The sequence below is a fragment of the Rhipicephalus sanguineus genome, chromosome 3 (genome assembly GCF_013339695.2).
Source record: "Rhipicephalus sanguineus isolate Rsan-2018 chromosome 3, BIME_Rsan_1.4, whole genome shotgun sequence".
NCBI classification, from domain to species: domain Eukaryota; kingdom Metazoa; phylum Arthropoda; class Arachnida; order Ixodida; family Ixodidae; genus Rhipicephalus; species Rhipicephalus sanguineus.
The window spans coordinates 200,402,258-200,425,522 of record NC_051178.1 but is presented as its reverse complement, the minus strand read 5'-3'; the positions used below and the strand labels follow the sequence as shown (position 1 = coordinate 200,425,522).

Genomic DNA, 23,265 nt, shown 5'->3' with positions numbered 1-23,265 from the left:
ATGTCCACGAGTGGGTCATCGAGTGCGGCGAGCGATGCGGAGAGCAGGTCGTCGCGCGCGCTGTCGGGGCCCGACGACGACGAACGTCCAGACCAGCAGCCGGCGGCGGCCGGGGAAACGGGTGCGGCCTCAGGACACTGGCAGGAACCGGATGCCGTGCGGGTGAAGGCCCCCTACGCCTACATGATATGCGGCGCTTTGCTGGCCATGCTGGTGACGGGCTTCTTGGGGTCGGTGGTCACGCTGATCGTCCTGCCGAGTTGCCTTCGCGGACAGGAGGACGTTCGCCCGTGCGTGCCCCAACCTACGAAGCCCCAAGCACCCGTCACGCCGCCTACCCCTTCAACCCCAGCTGCTTCAACCCCTTCAACCCCAGCTGCTTCGACCTCTTCAACCCCTTCAACCCCAGCTGCTTCAACCCCTTCAACCCCAGCTGCAGTTGCTACCACCTCTTCGACCCCCGTTGTACCGGTAGTTCCAGGCCTTGGTACGGACACAGCTGCTTGTTGGGATAAGGGGCGCTTGCGTAGCCTGGGGGGGGGAGGGGAGGAGGGTGCTAATACCCACAGGCGTGCGCAGGGTTCCCCTTCAGGGGGGACGAAGGTTCATCGCGGCGCCCCTTCTCCCTATAACTCAGTGTATGAGGCAGACTTTGCGCCCCCCTATTTTTAGGTGACAAGGGCGGGGGAGAGCCCCTGACCCTCCCTCCCCCCCGTGCGCACGCCTATGCTAACACCCCCTCCCTCCTTTTTATGTGTATTTTTATGTGTAATTTCTTATGTGTATAACAGTCAGACCCGACTATATCGAGCTCGGGTAAATCGAGTTATCCTTTATATCGATCTTTTTCCGAACACGACAATGCTTTAACGTCAATGCATAGGACAATTTGCGGCTAAATCGAACAAAAATAGCCGGAACACTTGATACTATATCGAACACCGGGCAGTGCGATACGCCCCAAGAAGTTGGCTCTTCCTCACCTTCCGCATGCATTTGGGAGAGTGAGCGGTGTGATGAGGACGGCGCCGCGCAGAGCGAGCAGAAGCTATGCTTGCCATCGAGTGCTTTCTCCCATGATTCCTTGCCGGAGCAGTCGTGCGGTGTCGGCGTTTACTTCTCAGCTCCCTTTGTTAACGCAATGGCTGCCGTAAAGCGGAAGAACCTGGCTGTTCTCCGCAAAGCAGGTGATAATGAGCGCAGTCGAACGTAGAGAAAGCTAGTCTGACGTCGCCGCTGCGTAGAGCATCCCAAGAAGCACGCTGAGTATGATGTTGAAAAACAAGGCCGACATTAGGGCCTACGCAGACTAGAGGCTTCCGGCGCCCGATGAACACGCACAGCTGTGTATTAAGATGTTCACTCGCTGTTTACATCGATACCCTATTTTCTGGCCTACAACCCACGCCGCATTTAACTTACATCCCAAACTACAAACCAAGGAAAAATAAATAGTAAAAAAAAATCCCTGCGTATTGCCGTAAGTCGCCTTCTTTGCATTATCACCCTCTGCCGTGAAGTCCAACTTGCGCACCAAAAGTCGCATTGAAAATACGGTAAATAATTTTGAAATGCTTTATATCGAATTACTCGATATATCGAAGTAATTCCCGTTTTCTTCAGCGAGTTCGATATATGTAGGTTCGACTGTACACGCAAAGGACGTAGGCAGAATTTTTTTCGGGGTGGATTATGTAAGTTCGTGCGCGCGCTTGTATGTGTGCTTGTAATACGCACATGCAAAATCATGCGTGTATCACTTGCTACGCCTCAGTGATACACGCACACATACAAACACACGCACGAATATTCATAAAGGGTGACTAAAAACAGAAGAAATCTGGCTAGGCCTTTGATAGGATGTACAGTGAAATTTCGCTAATACTATGACCCGCCGTGGTGGTCTAGTGGTTATGGTGCTTGAATGCTGACCCCAAGGTCGCGGGATCGAATACCGACCACGGCGGCCGCATTTTTGATGGAGGCGAAAATGCAAGAGGTCCATGTGCTTAGATGCACGTTAAAGAACCCCATGCAGTGGAAATTTCCGGAGCCCTACACTACGGCGTCTCTCCTAACCATATCGTGGTTTTAGGTCGTAAATCCCCGACAAAGGTGAATTATTATTGCGATAGCAATTATATGGACAGTCTCGACGGGTTTTTGCCGTCGCCGTCGCCGTCATGTCCCTCCATTATGAAGTCCAAATTGATAATATCCCCCCGCGCATCGTACGTTCTACCGCGGGTAAAAGCGCACGAGCGGGGGCGACGAACGCGACCGAAGCAGAGATCAGACGAGCCGGAGCTCATCAAACGGGTGGTAGAAGCCACCAGGGTAGTCTAGTAACACTGGTCTCCCCCTCCGTTCGCCTCGTCCGTGTGAGTGGGGGACATTTTTGGAGACTTCTCCTCGCGAGCTGACGTCACTAGGCTCCGCCTTTATCCCCCGAGGATTTGTCCCCCGTCTGAATACCCCTTAACGAGCATGAAAAGACGCATGCACCCTCCGTCGCTCGGGAGGGTGCATTCGCTCGGAGGGGGGGGGGGGGGGGGGGGGGCGTCGCGCGAGAAGCAACTTTGCACTTTGAATCTAAGGGCGCGGTCGCGATCGCTGGCGAGCGCGCTATCTCGACAGCCATCACAGCGGGCGGCTCGTGTACCCTTCTACGTGCTGCGCTCTCAACGCGAAGTGACTATGCGGAGAGCATCTCTCCCTGGAGCGGCCGTATTCTCTTACACCAGCGTTTTTAGTTACGCGACATCGGATACAAAACAGTTAGCTGCCAGCCTCATTTCATATAACACTACAATTTGTTGCTATGGCATTCATTGCTTCGCCCTTGCGGTGAAACTGTGCCTTTTTATTTTCGTTTATACGATCTATCTTCACGGGAAGTGGTAATAAAACCTACCATCGAAAGTCGTATTATCCGAAGCAAGCGCGGAAAATCAGGAAAGTCGGCGTACTCTGTGACAAACTCAAAGCGAATGTTCGCGTGTATCGAATTGGCGGTGTGGCAGCGTCTGGCTCTATCCGCTCTCTTGCGGTGGCGATTTCTTCGCGTGGCTGCTGCACAGTCTGCATGGCTGAGGGCGTGTATCGCGTTGCTCGTGGTTTATCGAAATACACGGGAAATATATTGAGTTATAGCCATTCCGGTAAAAGCCCTCCTCTGCAGTCGTATTATGCGACATCTACTGAAATAGCGATCGCATTAACCGTATGAAGATGCATTGCCCCTACGGGGCCCTGGCCGGTTAGAGGAAAAAAACGTATTATGCCGAAAAATCAGCATTGTATCAACCATATTCCATCGTATGTGCGTGCTTTCGTGCATGCATGCGTGTTAGCGCTCACGCGCTTGTTTGTCGGCGTGTGTACGTGCGTACCATCAGCATGAAGTGATACAGCACGAAGTGACATAACTATTTGCTTATTTGCTCTATGCAGGGAAAAAGTATACTCAATTTTTTAGACTCATATCCAACACCTATGTAGTCTAAGGAGGTCTAAGTGCAACGTGTTTGCAAGGAGAAAGTTTATAAGCAATAAAAACAAGTATAAAAGTTAGGTTTAGAACAGTCTAGGTAATTAATATTTAAATAAAAAAACAGGACACAGCAACTGCAATATATTTCCCAGAAAACTTTTTAACTTCTGGACTAGAAGCGAATACGGAAGGCGATGCTGTTAATGTGCTTAAGCTAACAAAGAATGGTTTACTTGAATGACAATGTTTGTACGTGATTGTAATTATTCGAATGTCAAGTTCTTGCATTCTTTTACATAAGAGTACGGGCACTTAACTACCCTGTTGGTCACTGCAAGTGAATGATAGTAAGGCTTCCAAACATGCACACAAGAGAGGGGAACCAGGCAACACAAACGACAGTACAATACTCGGCGTTTGTGTTTAGTTCCTCTTTTTGCACGCCTTACTTTTCCACGGTAAACCCTTATCAAGTAGCTGAACCTTCTGTCATTCTGGCTCCAAGTGTACGTTTTGAAGTCTGAATTCGGGTACTGCTGTGCAAACACCGCTGCGACCACAAATGAAACAGCGCATTGGATCAGTTTCGTAATTCTTCGCGTTCGAATTTATTGATATTAATAATTGTTGGGGCTTAACGCGTCCCAAAACCACGATACGATTATGAGAGACGCCGTAGTGGAGGGCTCCGATAATTCGACCACCTGGGGTTCTTTAACGTGAACCTAAATCTAAGTACACGGGCCTCAAGCTTTTTCGCCTCCATCGAAAATGCGGCCGCCGCGGCCGGGATTGGATCCCGCGACCTTCGGGTCAGCAGAGCACCATAACCACTAGACCATCGTGGCGTGCCCAAGTGTACGTTTTGAGGATTGAATTCGGGCACTGTTATACAAACGCAACCGAGTCCACAAATGAAACAGCTCATCGGATCGGTTTCATAACTCTTCGCGTTCGAATTTAATGCGATAGTACGACAGCTCTTGATTTATACCCTAGACTGGATTGCACATGGTCGGCGCGTCCGGAAATTGGAACCCGCATCTTCGAGGGCAGTTTCGATTTAGCCGCGTCAGACGTTACATGACTGGGAAGGCGCGTTCTTTTTTTTTTAAATTTTTTTTTCTGTTTTCGCAGTGGATCCGCCCGTGAAGGTGTTCACGCGTGGCAAACTCTTCTACCGTTCGGCTTACATGGACGATATCCGCGGACACCTCTTCGTCGGAGCCATGTATGTGGACAACCTTCTACATCACGATAAATTTATCATTTCTTAAGTTTCTTTAGCTGCGGCGACATTTATGTGCTTCAGCGCCATATGACGGAGTGAAGTTGCAAACAGGGCGAACGTATACGCCTATGTCCACAAAGCGCACTCAGCTCGACTCATCGTCTGCAGTCACCGTGAGTTGGCGAATAGTTTTCCGCGAATTTCATGTTCCTAAGATGAACGTTGCTGCAAGCAATCGAGGAAATAAAGATACGCCACACGCACCCACTCATGCGATAAGCCGAAGAACGTGGTTCGTCTGAAGTGCGCTAACATGGGCTGACGTCCATAAGAAGGAACAGCCTAACAGGCGATGGGCCTAGCTGAGCTCTCTTTGTAGGCATGCGCTCACCTTCACCCCGCTTGCAACTTGGCTCCGTCATGTGCATGGCGCTGAAGCACGCTAATTTCGCCGCTCGCGCACGCTGTAGTGTTGAAGATTTGGACGGCTGTACATAAAAAACCCTGTGCAATGTTATACATGGCGACTGATTTTGAAATTTCGACGTCAACGCGGTCACATATCCTCACTCGCAGGGAGAAGCTGTTCCAGCTCCCGCTTGACGATATAACCAGCCCGAACCTCAAGGTAACCGCAGAAGCACCACGCACGTAAAAGTCGCATGTTCCCAACTCTGTCAAACAGTCGAGTGATTTGTGAAAGTATGCACGTGGTCTCCCTGTCTAAATCTGGCATTATTACACAAGTACAGCTTTTACGGATTCAACGAGAAGTGTTTGCGGCGTGCCGGTGTCGTTCTTCTCTTGACAACAGCACGTGCGTCGTGCACGATATTGAACAAACCTTGTCTAAACATCGCTGACGCTTCAATCATACAGTTAAAGCTTCGGCGACTGGGCCCAAGTATACGGCATTTTGACGCGCTCAAAGTAAATGTAGAGTCGGAAAAAGCAATAACTGCTGTCATTCGTAATCATTAAAGGGGTGGTGCCACCAAATTTGTGGCTTGCGCGTTCTTTGCTGTAAGCGTTTCCTATAGCTCCAGGAAGCATGATGCACACACCAAAATTCATGTATTCTCGCTAAATAATTTAATATTGCCTTTTGATGTGGACAACTTTCGGTTTCGGTTTCTGGGCGCCGAGGTTGGGCAGTGACGTAGAAGTGTAGGAGGCTTGGTCACGTGACCACACAAGACTGTGACTCACTTAGCCAGGAAGCGATCGAAACTCGGCTAGTGGTGTAGCAACCGATACTTTGCCGGTGCTACAGTGAACTAGAATATATTCTAGTTCACTACAGCCGGTACGTACGTTGCAGAGGGTGGCGCAGGTCCGGAGGTCACACGTCACTACAGCAGATCTGGTGTGACGTCATTACAACTTTCGTTGCCCTTCCTATACATCTACGTCAGAGTTGGCGCGCTAGCGATGGGCTTCGATCGGGAGAATGGGCATTTAGGTACACTTTGGAAGTGAATTAAAATATATTCTAAACGTTTGCTGTGTCCGACTCTTCGTGTGGAGTGTCCTTGCATACAGAGAAAACCCACAACAAGCTTGTTATAGCCTCGAAATTTGGTGGCACCACCCCTTTAACCCTAATTATTGTCTCAAAGTTAAAACTCAGCAGATATCAACCTGATTTATAACGAAGAAATTAAAGAGGAGTACTATATCTAACACACGCAGACCTTTAATTTAAGACTACAGAATATTCAACGGTTTCATTAAGTTTTTCAACGCCATGTGAAATCATACTTTAGTGCGAACACACACTTAAGAGAGAAAATATCGTATGGAGTTTATACAGTATAAAACGCCATTTTATGTTGCATTACATGAAGGGGCGGAACTTACTTTCTAAGATATTTGGTAATTACATTCTTTACACATAAGGGCGCATGTAATAATGTAGAAATTGAAGCCGGCTGAGCAAAATCAAATTCGTAGCATATTAATGCACTTTGGATTTGCTGGTCAACCTAAGCACATAGTCTTTGTATGCTGGCCAAGCTGTACTAACCAACTAACAGATCGGTGAAGTGATGCCTGCATGGCATAAATTATAAGACTATGTCAGCCCCCAATATCGGGGGTGATATATGTAGAGCTAGTGTCTGGTTAATTAATCCAATTTTCATCTTGAACGCCAATGCATTTCTTCGTTCACCTTAAATATCAAGAGTTGATGCCAGTCTTACGATATATAGCTATTACTATGTCTACGATAGGAATAATAGCTATGCTATTAGCCCTACGATATTTCTTAAAGGGACACTAGAGAGCAAAACGATTTTACAGCGAAAGCTGTTATGAGATCATTTCACCGGCCGTTTTTGGCGCCGTAGTTGTCCGCCGCCGCCGCCGCCGCCGGTGTCCGTAACCAGTATCGCTCGAAATAAGAAAAAAAAAAAACTAAATAAGAAAAAAATTCCAGGATGGAACGAGGTTCGAACCTGGGGCCCTCTGCGTGGAGCCCAGTATTCAACCTCTGAGCCTGCCGGTGCTTGAAACTGCTTTGCAAAAAGGTCCTATACAGGCTTGATGTCGGGAAGGAACCACATTAGCATATGCAATATAGCGTGGTAGAAGAGTAAAATAAGCACCAAGCGTCGCACAACGCGAATTCTGTAACCAGGCGTCACACAATGCGCAACGAGTAGGTTGTTGAATGCTTCCAACCCATTACAAAGGGCTCTGCCATATTCTTCGTCGTCATCAGGCACAACATCAACAAAGTGCGCATAATGCCTTACCCAGAGGGAAATAGCGACCGGGCGTCACCCAATGCAAATTGCATAACTGCTGGGCCGCTTAAAACTTCCAACCCATTACAAAGGGCTGAGCCATAATTCTTCATCGTCATCAGTCGTCGCTTCAACAAAGTGAACATAATGCATTACAGACGTGTAGCTGGTGCCTCGCTTCTCCGCTGAATGACGAATAATGGCTTAGTAGCTGCTTTCCAACTTCATAAAAATTGCTATTTATGGCATAGTGGGTACCTTGCTAGTGTATTTGTATTAGTAGCCCCAAGGGAGCTTACAACGGGTTCTAGAAGCGCCGCTCTTCCAGCTTTCGCTGTGACTGTGCTGCGGTCTCAGCGCAGGCCTGGCGTTTTTTTTCTCGCATTAGTAAAGTACACTTTCATGATGCCAAAGACACCACACTTGCTGCGAGAAGACGCTTAGTAAGCGAGAAAACGCACAAAAACAAAATGTGGGTGGCGACGCCACCTAGAAGATTCCGCACCATTCGCTGTGACGTCACATGTTTTGACAGCGCCTACTATAGGGACTACGTAGTTCCTAATCGGTAAAAATGAAGTACATTGTCATCTGAGCGGGCAATAGACTTACCATACCAAGTTTGGGTTAATTTTGTTGAGCCAATGGCGCCAAAATACGATACACTTTGAAATCCGTGACGTCACGTGGGGACATTTTGGTGCGAAATTTAAGAATGAAACTTTGAACTTGGTTTTCTCCTCTATCAATAAACCTATGATGGCGAAATTAACGGCATTAGAGTTCTCGGAGCACAATTTATCGATCTAAACTGATTCATTGCTTCTCTTTAATGTCCCTTTAAGGGAATGACAGACATGATGATGAAATATGGCTTCAATACTGCCCTGGTTCAATATCGAAGTTACGACTACTGCCATAATGTGAACAAATGAATGGTTTAGTGAACTCTGTTCATTAGGTTATTTTTGTTATTGTGATCTTTCATGGAGGTAATTTCGTTTCGGATCAAATGTTTGCACGAAACGTTATCTGTGCAGGAGCTTGACTTGTCCGCTCCAACCGCCAACGTGAACAAATGCTACATCTACAGGGGACAACATAAAGTACGTGACGTACAAGTTCGGTTGATTTGTAGACTACACGTTAGGTGTTATCTGGTTCAGGTTGTGGGGTCTAAGCGATAACGCCGCCGCTCTCGGAACACACGGAGACAGTTCACGCGGTCGTGCAACAAACGTGGACGTTTATTAAACACTTCTTTACACACGGCGAGCTCGCCGGCCGAATTAGTAACACGCTAGTAACACGCTAAAACTTATACGCTGACAATGAATACTGAGAAAACATAACACACACTCAAGACAACATAAGACATACAATACACCATAACATAAGACATACATAAGACATACAATACACCATAACATAAGACAATATAAGACATACAATACACCATAACATAAGACATACATAAGACATACAATACACCACGAAGGCGGCGCCGCCGATGCACGACTCAGCACGAGGGCGCGAGGGAAGCGAGCCGCGGTATCGTCGGTATCGTCGTGCCCCCCCCCCCCCCCGTACCCACGCGGCAGACGTCCATCCGCGCACGCCGCCACAGCCCAAAAGAGAGACTCTTTGCTGTTTCTATGCGCCGGCCTAAATTCTCCGCGGCGGCGCTGCCGGCGCCACCGCGCTAAACTCGAGTTACAGCCAGCGCATCCCTGACCTTGGCCGATCGTCTCTGTTTACGCGCCAAGCACGTGTGTTGCAAACACAGCGGCCGCGCCCAAGTTACGGCAGTCGCCTTTACAGGGGGTGATAGCACCCCCACAAGGTTACATAGAGACAAGCATCGCATAATTTGTGAGCGCCGGGTTAAAACAGAGTACGAGAACACCGGGAAAGTTTCGAAATATTTCACGCGTAGGGTGAACGCGATCTTGCATGCCGTGAATAAGCGAAGCGATCTTCGAATGAAACTGAATGAGCGGCCACTTAAGCTGACTTGATTTCAGCTGGGCAAAGACGTGGACTGCCGCAACCACATCTGCGTGGTGCAGCCGATACGGGATGGAAGCACGCTCTACATCTGTGGCACCAACTCCAGGGCGCCCACGGATTGGCAAGTACAGGTGAGTGTGCCTAGGCGTCCACCATAGGCGTGCGCACCGAGGGGTCACGGGGGCAGGGAAAGGGGGAGGGGGAGCGGCCAACCCCCTAATCATCTAAAGTGGGGTGTCAATTCTGCCCCATATCTTTACTCAATCGGACCTTTCACATCAATCCGCAGGGTTATTCATGCGCATGTTTTTGACGATAATGTCGACCAAGGACCTCTGGCGTTGCAGTCAAGGCACTGTTTACTTCCCACTTTTAGCCCGGAAAGCCGGGGACCAATGGCAGGTCTTTGTGAGGAGCACGTCATCGCTTCATGTTCATTTTTCCGTTCATTGTGCAGCTCGTTATTTTCGGACTCGACCAAAATGGGGAGGGGGGGGGGGGAGGGGGGCGCTGCAGTAAGGCTTGACCCCCCCCTCCCTAATGGAGACCGCGCGCACGCTTACGGCTTTCGCTACTCTTTCTCGACATTTCCATCGCAGATTGAATAGGGAAGCATCAGTAACGCTAGCACTTCGGCAAGGCAGCCTATTTTCCTGTTGCCGAAGCGTGGTTGCGAACTGAGGCATTACTTGTTTGTTCACTCTTTGTCAGTGGTGTGTGCTTGATTTACTCCAGGAAATCACTATTTAATATATAAACAAATTTTGCTTATACTATGCGCGGTACAATGAATGTCTCGGTCAAGTCGCGGTAGTTTTGGCAGTCACCTCTTCCGTGCAAAGTCCTGTAATGGTTTTGTCAGCACTCCTGTGCGTGCTTGACATGCCGGTTCGTGGGGCACCGCAGGCTGCAGACCTCACTCTGGTGCCGGCGGCCGACCAGGTACCAATGGTGGGAACCAATGTGTCGGAACAGGCGCAAGGTCGCTGCCCCTACTACGTCTACCAGACCTCCGAATCATTGTGGCTGGGTAAGCGCGCATGCTTTGATTGATTGAAAACATCTCGTATTGCCGCTTTCTTGTATCTGTGTGGCTGCAGTGAATGTACAGGCTTGGAGCTCGAGAGATGATTTCATTAACGGGCCTTCCCTGGTGAAATGCATCGTCTCCGATACAAGTGTCGGCTTCGTAGATGCCGCTTGTATTCGCGCAAAATTTTAAACCTCTGACGCACAGTGGATCGAGAACCTCCAAAATCCTTCTTTCGGGATGAAAAGTGAAAGCTTTGCATTTGCCGTCCATGTAACTACAACTATAGCTCAAGCATATTTTTAAAAAATCCCCTTTGATATAGCTTAGGGAGGTTTCTGAAACCTCCTAAAGCATCCTCGGCAAAGCTCCATCTTGTGCTCTCAAGTAGATGCCGATTTGTTTTTCTGTAACGTTCCTCCACTTTGTTGGTAGTTACGAGTAATTGGTTTATCCTTCAGATGACGTTTATGCGCGCAGACGACGCGCCTTCGACCGGCATCTCGAGCGTGGTGGCCCTGACCGCGTTGTCGACAGGCCAGTACGGCTTCTTCCGGTACGGCGTGCCAAACCCGCGCGGCCTCCTACTGCTCTCCACCGACTCCAGCGCCGTTCAGAGTGAGTCCCGACTGGGTGCTGCTTATATGCGCTGACATTTATTAACTGCGGAGCAGTTTAAGGGACCGCCGTGTCGTCGTGTCATGCCTCGCGTTGGTGTCACGCAGTCTCGTGCCTTGCGTTGGCGTCACGCAGGCCCCACGTTTGATACGCATAAGCCGAGAAAGCTTCACGTTTGGAACGCCAGCGCTTGCTTGCCCGTGAACGCCAGCGTCGCTGAAGGGCTAATTCGTCTGTCCGAGTCAGCGGAGCGGCAGCGAAACGCCAGCGTCGAGAGTTAGATACATACCTACGGAAGAGAGAAGCTGAAGCTATACCTCTAAAGCCCGATACTTAAAGTGACATAAAATGGTCTTGATTCTTTACCTCACACCGTTGGAATTGTGAAGTAAGATTTCTGAAAAAGCAAATTCAGATGCTGAACAACATCCCGAGTTGTCGACAGTTCATACGGAAAAAGACCTTCAATTCAATGCGAAAAGATCTTACGTGCATTTACTTGAACGCGGAGCGCAATAAAACAACGACACAAGAAGGAACAAGAAGACCATACGAGCGCTGAACTTTTGTGAACTTTTTCTCGCTCTTTTTTTGTTTTTGAGTCTCTTGTCAAGTAGGAGCGCATGATATTGCATTTTCTCTTTATTTAAAAAAAAAGTTTTAACCAGATATGCTCAATGAGGCCATCACAATGACCCGGTTGCATCAAGCGTGAAGATCGATAGTCGGTACATTCCCGTAGGGCACGCTGGCGACGTTTAGCGCGAGCGTCGTTCCTATTCTTTTTTCTCCGTGTTTTAAGTGAAATTGCTGGTCTTCCTCTGTATCCCATAGAAAGCGAGCTTGTCTTCTGTTATGTATGTCTCTTGTACTCGAAAATGCACAGTTTGGGCTAGCTTCATACCCGTCGCATTCACTGCTGTGTTCTTTTTAATATAATCTTCACCTCGTAGAGCCCGACCTGGTAGGCGCCTTCTCAACGACCGAGCACGCCTACTTCGTGTTCCGCGAGGAAGGCATCGAACGCAAGGCGTGCGGAGCCAGGAACCTTTCGACGGTGGCACGCGTCTGCAAGGTTCGAGCATTCGTCTAATGCACGGTCCCGCTACGGGCGGTGCCTTGAACTCACGAGGCTGGGAGTAGTATTCAAGGGAGCACAACTTCTTCGATAATCCGCCGCAGTGAATCAATGCCTTTGATGTTCAGCTGCTATAAGCGCATGGTCAGAATGATACCGCAGTCACCAACTACAGTACATCTCGTTCAAGTTCTGCTTGGGGGATTTGCATCGTGGTTATTTCTTTCCCCAAGTAAAACCTGAATTGGTTAAAATCACGAACCAGCGGCAGTCTGAGAGGGACACACATGCCCCGCCGTTATACCAGCTTCAAATGAATTTAGCCTGATACGTGGTTGTGGCATTCGGTGTCGGAGACGTCGACGGAGGCAGCAAGAATAGTGGCAATTGAAAGTTTTAGTGCTGGGGCCCCAAAGCGGCTTGTGTACGCAAACCCTTGCGTTCCTTTGTATTCTCCTTGGGTGAGGCTAGGAGTACAAAGCAACGCTATAGCGTACGAACGCAAGCCTCTCGGGGTTCCTGGCACTAAAACTGTAATAAATAGTATTAGCCATTAACCTCTAGCCGTTGGTTTCCCGCGCTTGTGCTCTCCCCTCTTTCTTCTATTCGCCAGCCGCCCCCGAGAAGAGTACCAAAGAACGCGAGAGCTTGGATGTGCAAGTCGCTTGCGTATACTAAGCTCTCGCGTTCTTTTGTACTCTTCTCGGGGGCTGAGAGGCTGGGCTCAGTGCGTACACAAGTCTTAGTCCTGTGAAACGGCCGAGACGAATGAGTGAAGCGGGCTTCTCCCACGTAACACACTTTGTGTGGAAAAGCCAGCTTTACAGTACGTCGGGGCAGCTTCTGAGGTTCTCCGAAAGTACGATGCGTAGGGTGTCGTTAAATAGCTTAACACCGAACTCCCGAAAGTGACATGAGAGATGACTCTACATACGTAGCCAATAAGAGTTGTGCTCAGTTATATGACTTCCTGTTCGCATACTATCGCGCGCAGTTCTTGAGTTGAGCCGATACGCCGCATTGTACTGATAATTTTTCTCTGCTTTCAGTTTCGAAAGAGAGAGAGAGAAAAAAAAAGTGATTCCTAGCCGTCTGAAGCGTCGCACTTCGTATTTTTTTCTGTTGGGGAACCATGAACTGCGTTAGTTGCCCAGTTCAATAGCTTCTTATACAGCTGACATCACTACATCTCCTTGCTGGACTACCTGCATGAAACGAATCTCCTCGAGTATCTTTAAAAATTTACATAATTACGCCTAAACGCAGGATTTCAAATAAACTAAAATAAAGCTACTCAAACAACTCTGTAAACGCGTTGTACATATCACAGTTGTGTGTTAAGACACATCTTGTGCTTTTCGTGTTGCGTTCTCCATACAAGCAATTTCACAGTTTATTGCTGTTATTCTTTTAACAGAACGAAGTTGGCATCAGTACGCAGAATGCCGACCCATGGACGTCACTGATGAAGGTCCGCCTGCGGTGCATCGACAGCGCTGCAGCCAATTTCAGCTTCGACGAAATACGTGAGTAGCAGTGCGCAACGCGTGTATGCCAACCTAGGTGAAATTTCTGCAGCACGTTGGAGTTGTGGAAGAATAGTGAGTCGAAGCTAATTTCTAAATAAGGGTGTTAGTGTTCTTCCCATTGGTGTAAGAGAACTTGTACACCAGTGTGCCCTTACAGAAATGGATTTAGACAGTCTGTAGACTGTCTAAATCCATTTTTGTAAGGGTGGCTTGTTAACGCGCACATACTTGCTCTGTCTCTCGTGCTTCATAGAGCAGACGCTGACGCAGACTCGCAGTAGTGCAGATGGCATTATGAAGGCACAGAGGAAGCTTTCTTTAAAATGGCAGGAATGATCGACTACTTACCAAATAGTTTCCTGAGGTCGGCCTATATGTAACCCCAGCAAGGGTGGTTGTGGTTAGCATAACGCTTGGAGTCGCAATCCTGTCGTATTTGAAGTGTATTAGTGCGTTAAAGAAATTACAAAAAAGGCCGAGATATAGCCCTCCGAACATTTTCTTAGCATTTTAACACGGAAGTGTTTTATACTGGGGTCCACCAAGGATTGCCGCTCGTCATTTCCGTCACGGGACTGACGTCAGTGAAAGGGCGCGCGTGTAGCTCAGAAAGAAATCGAGAAAAACTTTTTCCGAGTGACCAGGCCGCGGAATCGAACCTCCGATTACTCATCGGGGTGTATGTAAATAAATGACGCACGCATAAGATAGGTAAGTGTCCTCCTCTTTTCTGACTTGTAGTTTTCGCCGCTTTCACAGACGCTTCCCACTGGGTTCGCGATTTGGAGAGTGGCGTGCTCTTCGGTGCCTTCGTCTCTGTTACGTGAGTAAAACCGCGGCTGTAATTTGCGCATACTTGTTTAACCGTTTCAAACGCCACGTAATTTTGTCTGAGCTTAGATCACACAAGCGTTTCTCCAAACTATGCGCGTAACTATACATGCCAGTCGGTTACTTTGCTGAAGTAAATGGCAATGGGGTCCTATTGTGACATCGGCCTGTACTGCTTTTGCTAAATGTGGTGGCCGAAATCGGGCCACTGACCACTCTACGCGGATGTGCTTCACACTGTACGCATGACCACAAGGCAGCGAACATATGTACAGTGACAAACTGATGTATTTGTATGTCAGGCGTACGTGGGCCGGCGCCGCGAACTTCGACTCGGCGGTGTGCGCCTTCTCGCTTCAAGACATCGAGGAAGAGTTTGCCAGCAGCACCTTCTACGAACTGATTCAAAGGGACATTTACACGCTGAGCCGTCCGTTACACCTCAGCCAAGTGCTGTCACCGCGTCCGGGGGTCACCTGTCCACCGGGACCTCGCACAATGAGCTCTGCGGACGCACGGTTCTGGGTCACCCACCCGCTGGTCACAAAGACGCCCAAGCAGCGCCACAACCGGCCCTTCTACGCGCACGCGGGCGTCGCCATCCGCAGCCTGGTCGCGTTTGTGCTCAACGAGACGTGGGGAGCCTGGGTCGTATGCTACGCGGCCACCGGTTCGTATAATCATCATTATCATTATAAGCCTGACTATGCCCACTGCAGGGCAAAGGCCTCTCCCATGTTGCCCTGTGCTTGCTGTGGCCACGTTATCCTGCAAACCTCTTAACCTCATCTGTCCAACTGTCTTTCTGCCTCCCACCTCAAGTGCTTGCCTCCTCTTAGAATCCAGCCTGTTAGTCTTAATGACCAGCGGTTGTCTTGCCTTCGCGCTACGTGCTCTGCCCATGCCCATTTCTTGTTCGTGATCTCGACTAAGATAATAATAATAATTGCTGGAGTTTTACGTCCAAAACCATGATATGAATATAAGGACCATTACAGCGGATGGCTCCGGAAATTTCGACCACCTGGAGTTCATTAACGTGCACCGAAATCTAAGTACTCTGGCCTTTACCATTTCGCCTCCATCGAAATTGGGCCTCCGCGGCCGGGATGCGATCCCGCGACCTTCGGGTCAGCAGTCGAGCAATTTTGGCTAAGATGTCCTTAACACCAGTTTGCTTCCACTCTGCCCTCTTTTTGTCCCTTAAGGTTACACCTACAATTTTCCTTGCCACGGCTCGGCTCGGTTACGCTCGGTTCCATGGCTCTGTTTACGCGGCCACCGGTTCGTATGTTAAGGCGCAAGCCTTAGATGCCTCGTGAAACGCGAAAAGTGACAGTCGACATGAACACGAATGGTTCAAAAGAAGTGTCACGTAATCACAGATGACATAATATGTGTTGTGTGTCATCACCATGACGTCACATATCACCAACATTTGTGACCTCATCGTGTCTTCACTACGACGTCATCATTAGCGAACAAGCCTCTGCGCTGAAGCAGCTCATAGATGCGCATGCAACCAACTTTAAAGGGTGTCTATAAATAGCTCTCCGTGTGCGTGCAGGAGGATGTATGCAATTGTGGCTGAATTGTTTAAGGGAAGACGTGACACTTAAAACTTTTTTTTCATTCTTGATCGATTTTGCTGGAACTGGTAGAGTTTCAGAATATTTATGTGCAGCAGATTTCAAATATGCAATTATTTTTTTCTATGATAAGTAGTTTCCAGGATATCACAGACACCTACTTCTTTGTTTAAGGCCTAATTAGCTAATTAACGGCTACCTGCACACCAATGTACAATCTACAGAATACATTGAGAATGTTTGTAGTGTGTCGTAAAGTATATATCATTGCTTTAGGCCATTTCCAAGCAGGGTTGTGAGCTGTTGCACCTGATTTAAAAAATGCCCTCATTAATACTCAAAAGAAAATCTCGATTTAGAACATTTTCTCATGAAAGTACTATAACAAAATTTGTCTTACGACAGATCGCATCTGTTTATCTTAGAAGCAAAAAAGAAATCATAATGATAACCCACGTAGAACAAAAGATATTGCTCCTCCATCACAGGAAGGACATGAAAAATTGTTTGCTGTTCGCCCTCAATATAAAGGGCAGGATGCACGTGTTTTTAAAAGTAAGATGTGAATAGAAGACGATGGTATGCAGCAATAAAAACTTGTAACTAGGTGCATAATGATGTCAGGAACCTGAAGGAATGGCTAGCGAAAACTAGATTTTTTGGACGATTTTCGGTCCCTAAGTGCCACGTCCCCTCTTAAGGCATCGCGAAGAGAAGCGTTGGTGGTTCGATTCCACGGTCGCTGGCCAATTTATTGCATACCCATTTTTTTAGAAATCAAGAAAGTTGCACGTAATTCGAGATAATATTGCGATAGCAATTATATGGATACTCTCGGCGGATTTTTGCCGTCACCGTCGCCGTCATGTCCCGGATATGTATATGTACGTATGTACGTATAAATAAAAGCCACAAATAAAAATAGTTAAGAAGAAAAAAAAAAATCCGAAGCGCTCTACCGGGGTTTCGAACCTGTGACCCCTCGCTCCGCAGCTCACTGCCTTTGACAATTACACTATGCCTCATTCGTTCGCCAGGATACTAACAGCAGAATACAAACGCACGCGGCGTTGGGTGAAACGCACGGGACGCCACACGTGGCGAAATTAAGATTATGCGAGACGTGGGCCATGCTGCGTTGCCCGCGCTGCGTTTGCGTCGTATTGCTGGCGACCCACGCTAGTTTTCCATTTTGGAGTTGTAGCACCACGCCACTCGCGGCCAGTCGGCCAGGGAAAAAGAGCGTCCCGTGGCTCGTGGTGGCGCGAGCTAGTGGGAACGCTTTGGCTCTTGTAGACTTATGCCACAGGGAAGAAACGAGACGGCTGAACCAGAATCACAGTATATATGTTACAACGCGACTAGAATCCTGAGGTTAAAATTACAGCACAAACGCACAAGACACCCACGAAGAAAAGAAACGTACGACACAAGCGCTGACTAACAACTGATTTATGCTTTTATACGCCAATGCATATATAAGCCCAAGGCAAACTTACCGCACATGCGCACACAGTTGCTCTAAACCAAAACATGTAACATGGATGATAGTGCATTAGATACCCGAAGACATGAAATTGTATTCAGATGGGTGCAGGGACAAAGAAGTGAAGAAGAAGTAAGAAAAACAAATAAGTGTGTTTGCGCTGTAATTTTAGCCTCTGCAATATGTACCATCTAGAGCCAAATGCAGTTTCATCTTAGTGACCAGAATCGACGCCCACAGGGAACGCGAGCCGTGGCTTCACGTACCTCTGCCAAGCGCCTTTATTTTCTCCTCTTGAGGTCGCGCGCTCCGTGGTTTTGTTTGCCGCCCAAAGGAAGGCGCTGCAGGGTCTTGGGACAACGCGAGAGTCGGAGAGTGGCTTGCGTTTTGCACATGAGTCCTGGCGGCTGGCAAATTTCTTGGGTCCCCAATTCTAAAACCGTCTAGTGTTTCGCCAGAGTTGGGATGTGCTCCTTCGACTTGTAATCTGACATACAGGGCGTGGTCGGTCGTGCTCGCGTGATTATCTGAGGGGGAGTTTGTACGTCTTGTGCTTTCACCACAAAGTTTGCGTTGAAACACGAAGGTCACTTTGCTCGCTGCAGTGGCCGCGTTTGCGAAAGGAGTGATCTGCTAGCTGAAATAGCCAAAGTAGAAGTTAGTTGAAGTAACAACTGTGACAGTTCGCGCGCGTCCTATGTATAGTTGTGCGCTTCTTCCGTGCCTCCTTCTTTGTGTTTGTGCAGCGCGCTGCAAGTGTCGAGCTGTGACAGTTGTTAGTTCGCACTCGCCTTGTGTGTTTTCTTTTCCTGCGTCATTTGTGCTTTCGCAGCCCGCAGCAAATTTCTAGCTGCTTGCTGTTCTTCCTGTGACATTCCAATTTCTTGCTATCGCATTCATTGTTTCGCCGTTGAGGCGAAACTGTGACTTTTTTTTGCATAATCGAATTTTAAGGGCGATACCGAAACTGACGGCGCCCGGCGTGCAGGAAATGCGGCCTTTCGGTTACGCAAGACCAGAACTGCACGTGACAAGGAAGTGACGAAACTTGAATCAATGCGCGCCAAAGCAGAACTTGATCAGGAAAATCGGCCATCATTCTGAAATACACTGTAGTAGACAGCTTATTCTTTGGGTGCAACCTGTGATGCTTATCTGTTTCTTTGATAAACTACAAACAGGCGCGAAAAACTATTTCGCATCGCTGCAAGAAGACGCGTCGCAGTGGCTGCTCCCGGGTTTGTGTTTCACAGACAAAGAAAACGTCGATATTGCGCTTTTCTTTTCTTTTTTTTTTTTGGCGCACAGCTCGGAAGAAACAGATAGGTACCAAACACTACACGCACAGGTAAGGCGATCCGCTGGCGTGAGTGAGATGATTTGCTGCCTTCATTCAAATTTCGTCACTTCTTTGTCGCGCGTATTCCTGTCTGGCGTAACAGAGTCGGTGCGTTTCGTGCGCGCCGGGTGAGATAGTTTCGATATCGCCCTTGAAATTCGATGATGAATTCTCGAATTACGTGCAACTTTTGCGATTTCTTGAAAAATGGGTCTCATAAATTGTAATGCAGTACAACTTTCTAATATAAACAACTGCCTTCAATTCAATAATTAAAAGTTAATTAGCGCATCTTTGTTATTTAGTCATAACAGTGTCAATTCAGCAGGGGCAAGGTATTTCCACCTCGACGTATAGTTCGTGTGAGAAAACGACAGGAGCCTTACTGTCATAGAATTTTCATTAAAAATTTGTATTGTAAAAAAAAAACTATGTGTACCTACTATACATATACGGAACATGACGGTGACGGCAAAAGTGCACCTGTAGTGTCCACATATTTGCTATCACACTTAAAGGCAGATAGATAGATCCACCGTGAAATACGCAGCACCACAGATTGACGAAGATCATCCTTGCCAGACGCCGGCAGGCTGCAAATGATCAGCATATTTCCATGTCCAGTGCAGGTCTCTCGTAAAGTTCTCCTGTTACCTCTGTCTTGCGCTAGTTGATTCCAAGTTATGCCCCAAAACTTCCTCATTTAATCTCATTCACCTGAGGCCGAATTCACGAAACTTCTCTTTCGTAAGTTCGTTTTCTCATTGGTTAGCCGGCTTCACTAATGATGTGTCCCGCATCGTCATTGGCTGAAATATTCTTTTACGAAAATTTTTAGCGTAATGTTTTGTTAATACGGGCCCTAAATCTCTGTCGTCCGTGAATGCGCTTCCCTTGCCTTGGCGGTAATTCTGCCGCTCTAACAAACCACAGATTACCGCCCTATGCTCATTGCACGGCCTGCCGAGCTCCATATTGTTTCTCTCTTAGTGTCACTTAGAATATCAGCTACAGTATTAGCTACCCTCGCTTGCTCTCTGAACCGCACCGCGTTCTTGTTGTAACGCTACGTGTACACAGTTTTAGTTCCATTGCTCGTTGCGTGGTCGAATAACTAGTTCAATGTAACTTTCCAGAGGAAGGCGCTATGCTGAAGGTGGCAGAAGAAATCGCCGCCGGGGGTCAAGTGCCAGCTCCCGCGCGTTTGGTGGACACGTTCGCAGCCACTACGGAACCCATACGGAAGATGCTAGTTTCCTTGAAGGTATCTATAAATAAAACGAATTATCATAATATTTGCACTGTCTTCCGATTGTTGTGTTTTCGGTTAGCAGGAAGTAAAACAACAGATAAACCGCCGCAATCAATCAATCAATCAATCAATCAATCAATCAATCAATCAATCAATCAATCAATCAATCAATCAATCAATCAATCAATCAATCAATCAATCAATCGATCAATCAATCAATCGATCAATCAATCAATCGTGACTTAACCATTCCCAGCACCGGAGCTTGTACGTGCTGACGGACGTGGACGTGCGTCAATATTCTACGGACGCCTGCGAAGGACGGCACATAGACTGTCCGTCGTGCCTCCTGGATCCTTTCTGCGGATGGGACGGCAACAAGTGTCTCCCTCACACTGATGGGTGCGTCACATTTCTCATGATATCCATATTTAGTTAAATTTCTATATTTCCATATGTTTTAAGCAATGCCTAATTTTACAATACAAAGTCTTCATATTTGAAGAATGCACGAAGATGCCGAGGCCCTGCAACTTCATCGCGCTCGTGTTCCACAATGTCTCACCGGCGGCGCGTATCGTGTCCTATATGTGCCTTAAAATCTCAATTACGAGAGCGCTGCTGTGTATAATATCGACGTTTTGGGCGTTCTCGAGCATTGACCTTTCACTCTGACATAAAACGTTATTTGCCTTTAGTGTCCCTTTAATGGGAGACAAAACACGCAGATGAAGCTTGTATCGTCTTCTGCATAAATGACTTTATTGTGCATTCAAGAAATCTGAAAGCAATTTATTCAAATCTTTTCAGGTCGAAGGCCACCACTAGGCGGACATGCTGAAGGCACGCGTGTGCGGCGAATAATGGTTTCTTTTTGTTGACATACGCAGAATATTATCGCGCAACGCTTTGAGGCGCATTTCGAATGTGCATAATTTTGTTTCTTTAGCGCAAAACCAGCCTTTGTTAATGTTCTCCAACGTTGTGCGTCGGCTGAAATCGGTGCGCCACCGTTACGCCAATGGCGGCTGTTTATATGCACCGCGGGCAAGTCTTCGATGAGCGTGCGTCGGACCAATGATTGTTTCGCCGACGTCTGCGAAGCGAATTGGACATTACGCCGCAGGAAAACCGCTCAATTTTGCTCGCCTTTGTGGACTAGTTTGATGACGCGTTATTTTAATTTTTTGGAATGTGCGGCCATCCTCCGCGATGATGAAGTTATTGCGTGGGTTAGAAAAATAAAGTTGTGTATCGTGCCAGTGTCTCGTCCGATTGGTTTCGAAGACAGCGTGTTTCCAACAAGCAGAAGAGCAAAAATAATTAAGATAAATAAAAGCAAAACAAGTAAACAAACAAAGCAGAAAATTAAAGCAATGCAAAACAAAGTAAATGGTAAGTAATAAAAATGCAAGAAAACAAGACATGAGAAAAAGGGATGCCGCGCGGCATTTTAAAAAAAAATTTAAAAAGACAACGCTGTTTTTATTAAACCTATACTCAATGATGGGGTTGTCTGGCCATTTTCCTAAATAGTGTTTATCCTTTGTACTCATCATCTCGTTGTTCTTGGTTGTCCGGGTGCATGCCATCTCGGAAAATGCAGTTGGTTGTTAATTTTCTTTTTCGCAAATAGGGTGTACTTTGGTGTGGCAGCGTATCGATTTAAGTGAGGCCAGGTTATAAATGGTGAGCGATAGAATGTATAATCTGCAGCGTCCGGTAGAATTATACCCTATAGTGCTGTGCTGCGCTGTGCAGACAGGTAAGCACGAGGAATCCTCGGGGGAAAATTTGCGCGATAGAGCACAGGATACCTTTAATCGAATGCGCCGATGGGTTAGCTTATTCTATTCGCTGACCTGCCAGATGGTATATGTACGCCAAACAAGAAGGTACCTTAAAGGGACACTAAAGAGAAAAACGATTTTTCTCGTATTAGCAAATTACTCTTTCACGATTCCAAAATCGCCACGCTTTCCGCGAGGAGACGCTTGGTAAGCGAGAAAACGCGCGAAGGGAAAATGCGGGTGGCGAAGCCACATTGAAATTCCCGCACGAAACGCCGTGGCGTCATAAATTTTGACGGTATCTACAAGGCCTTACGTAGCTCCTAATCGGTAAAAATGAAGTACATTGTCCTCTGAGGAGGCCATGGGCTTGACGTACCAAGTTTCAGAAGATTTCGTTGAGCCAATATCGCCAAAATACAAGAGGTACACTTTCAAATCCGTGACTTCACGCGCGGAGATATCGGCTCGAAATTTAAAAATTCAACTTCCACTTTGATTTTCTCTTCTATTAATTAACCTATGATGTCGGAATTAACGACATCAGAGTTTTTAGAGTACAATTTATCAATCTAAGCTGATTCATTGTTGCACTTTAGTGTCCCTTTAACACGATCGCTCGTAGAGCACCGGTATCATTGAAAGAAGAAAGAGGTAGTACCTTGAGCTACACTGCAAAGATTGCGGCTGCTCACCCGAACTGCACAAAACCAAGATGGTGTTTAAGAAAAAAACTCCCAGTTTCGCCTCAAGGGTGAAGCATCGAATGCGATAGCAACGAATTGGAATGTTGTTCGAAGGAATGTTGTTCTTGTATAGCGATTGGTGTAGTTCTAAACCCTGCGCTCAATGCAGCTTGGCTACTGTGAAACCCGAGGAAGTGGGTAGCACGGGCACCCAGCGATTCCCGTTCGTAGAGTTCCCTCTGCTTCGTTCACCAAACCGCCGATGGCGTCAATGTCCGAGGTAAGCATGTACGGTTTCCCGGCACGAGTAGAATCTTGCTAGGGAGGTTCGCAAACTCGGCGTGCGACATGCGCGCTACTTTTTGATGCGCTTTATCGAGTTCGTGCTTGTTACGTCAGTTGAGATATGTGTTGTCTCCAGCGAGTTCCGTCAGGTTGTCTCCCCCTTCAGATGCAGCGACGAAGCGCCGGCGAAGCGCCGGTGGGAGGAGCAATCGCTCGCCGAGAGAGCGTTACTCGCTAAATTACTCGCCGAGTAACGCTCTCTCGTTAC

The 23,265-nt window shown here is 47.6% G+C and overlaps 1 protein-coding gene across 1 annotated transcript; it reads left to right on the top strand.

Annotated features, from left to right (window-relative positions):
* LOC119386248 (semaphorin-3F-like) lies at positions 1-21,492 on the top strand. Its single transcript, XM_049414272.1, has 12 exons — positions 1-487; positions 4,631-4,724; positions 9,499-9,615; positions 10,391-10,514; positions 10,976-11,132; positions 12,086-12,207; positions 13,628-13,736; positions 14,499-14,562; positions 14,873-15,240; positions 20,121-20,248; positions 20,493-20,638; positions 21,047-21,492. Exons 1-12 carry the CDS (start codon positions 1-3, stop codon positions 21,075-21,077), a joined length of 1,947 nt encoding a protein of 648 aa, XP_049270229.1. The 3' UTR covers positions 21,078-21,492.
* Positions 21,493-23,265: the final 1,773 nt, after the last annotated feature.

Excerpts from the sequence above, each read along its gene's own strand:
- LOC119386248 (XM_049414272.1), top strand. The coding sequence starts at position 1 with ATGTCCACGAGTGGGTCATCGAGTGCGGCGAGCGATGCGGAGAGCAGG. Across the intron at positions 15,241-20,120 it reads CGTATGCTACGCGGCCACCG|AGGAAGGCGCTATGCTGAAG; the intron begins GTTCGTATAATC and ends GTAACTTTCCAG. Across the intron at positions 20,249-20,492 it reads AGATGCTAGTTTCCTTGAAG|CACCGGAGCTTGTACGTGCT; the intron begins GTATCTATAAAT and ends AACCATTCCCAG.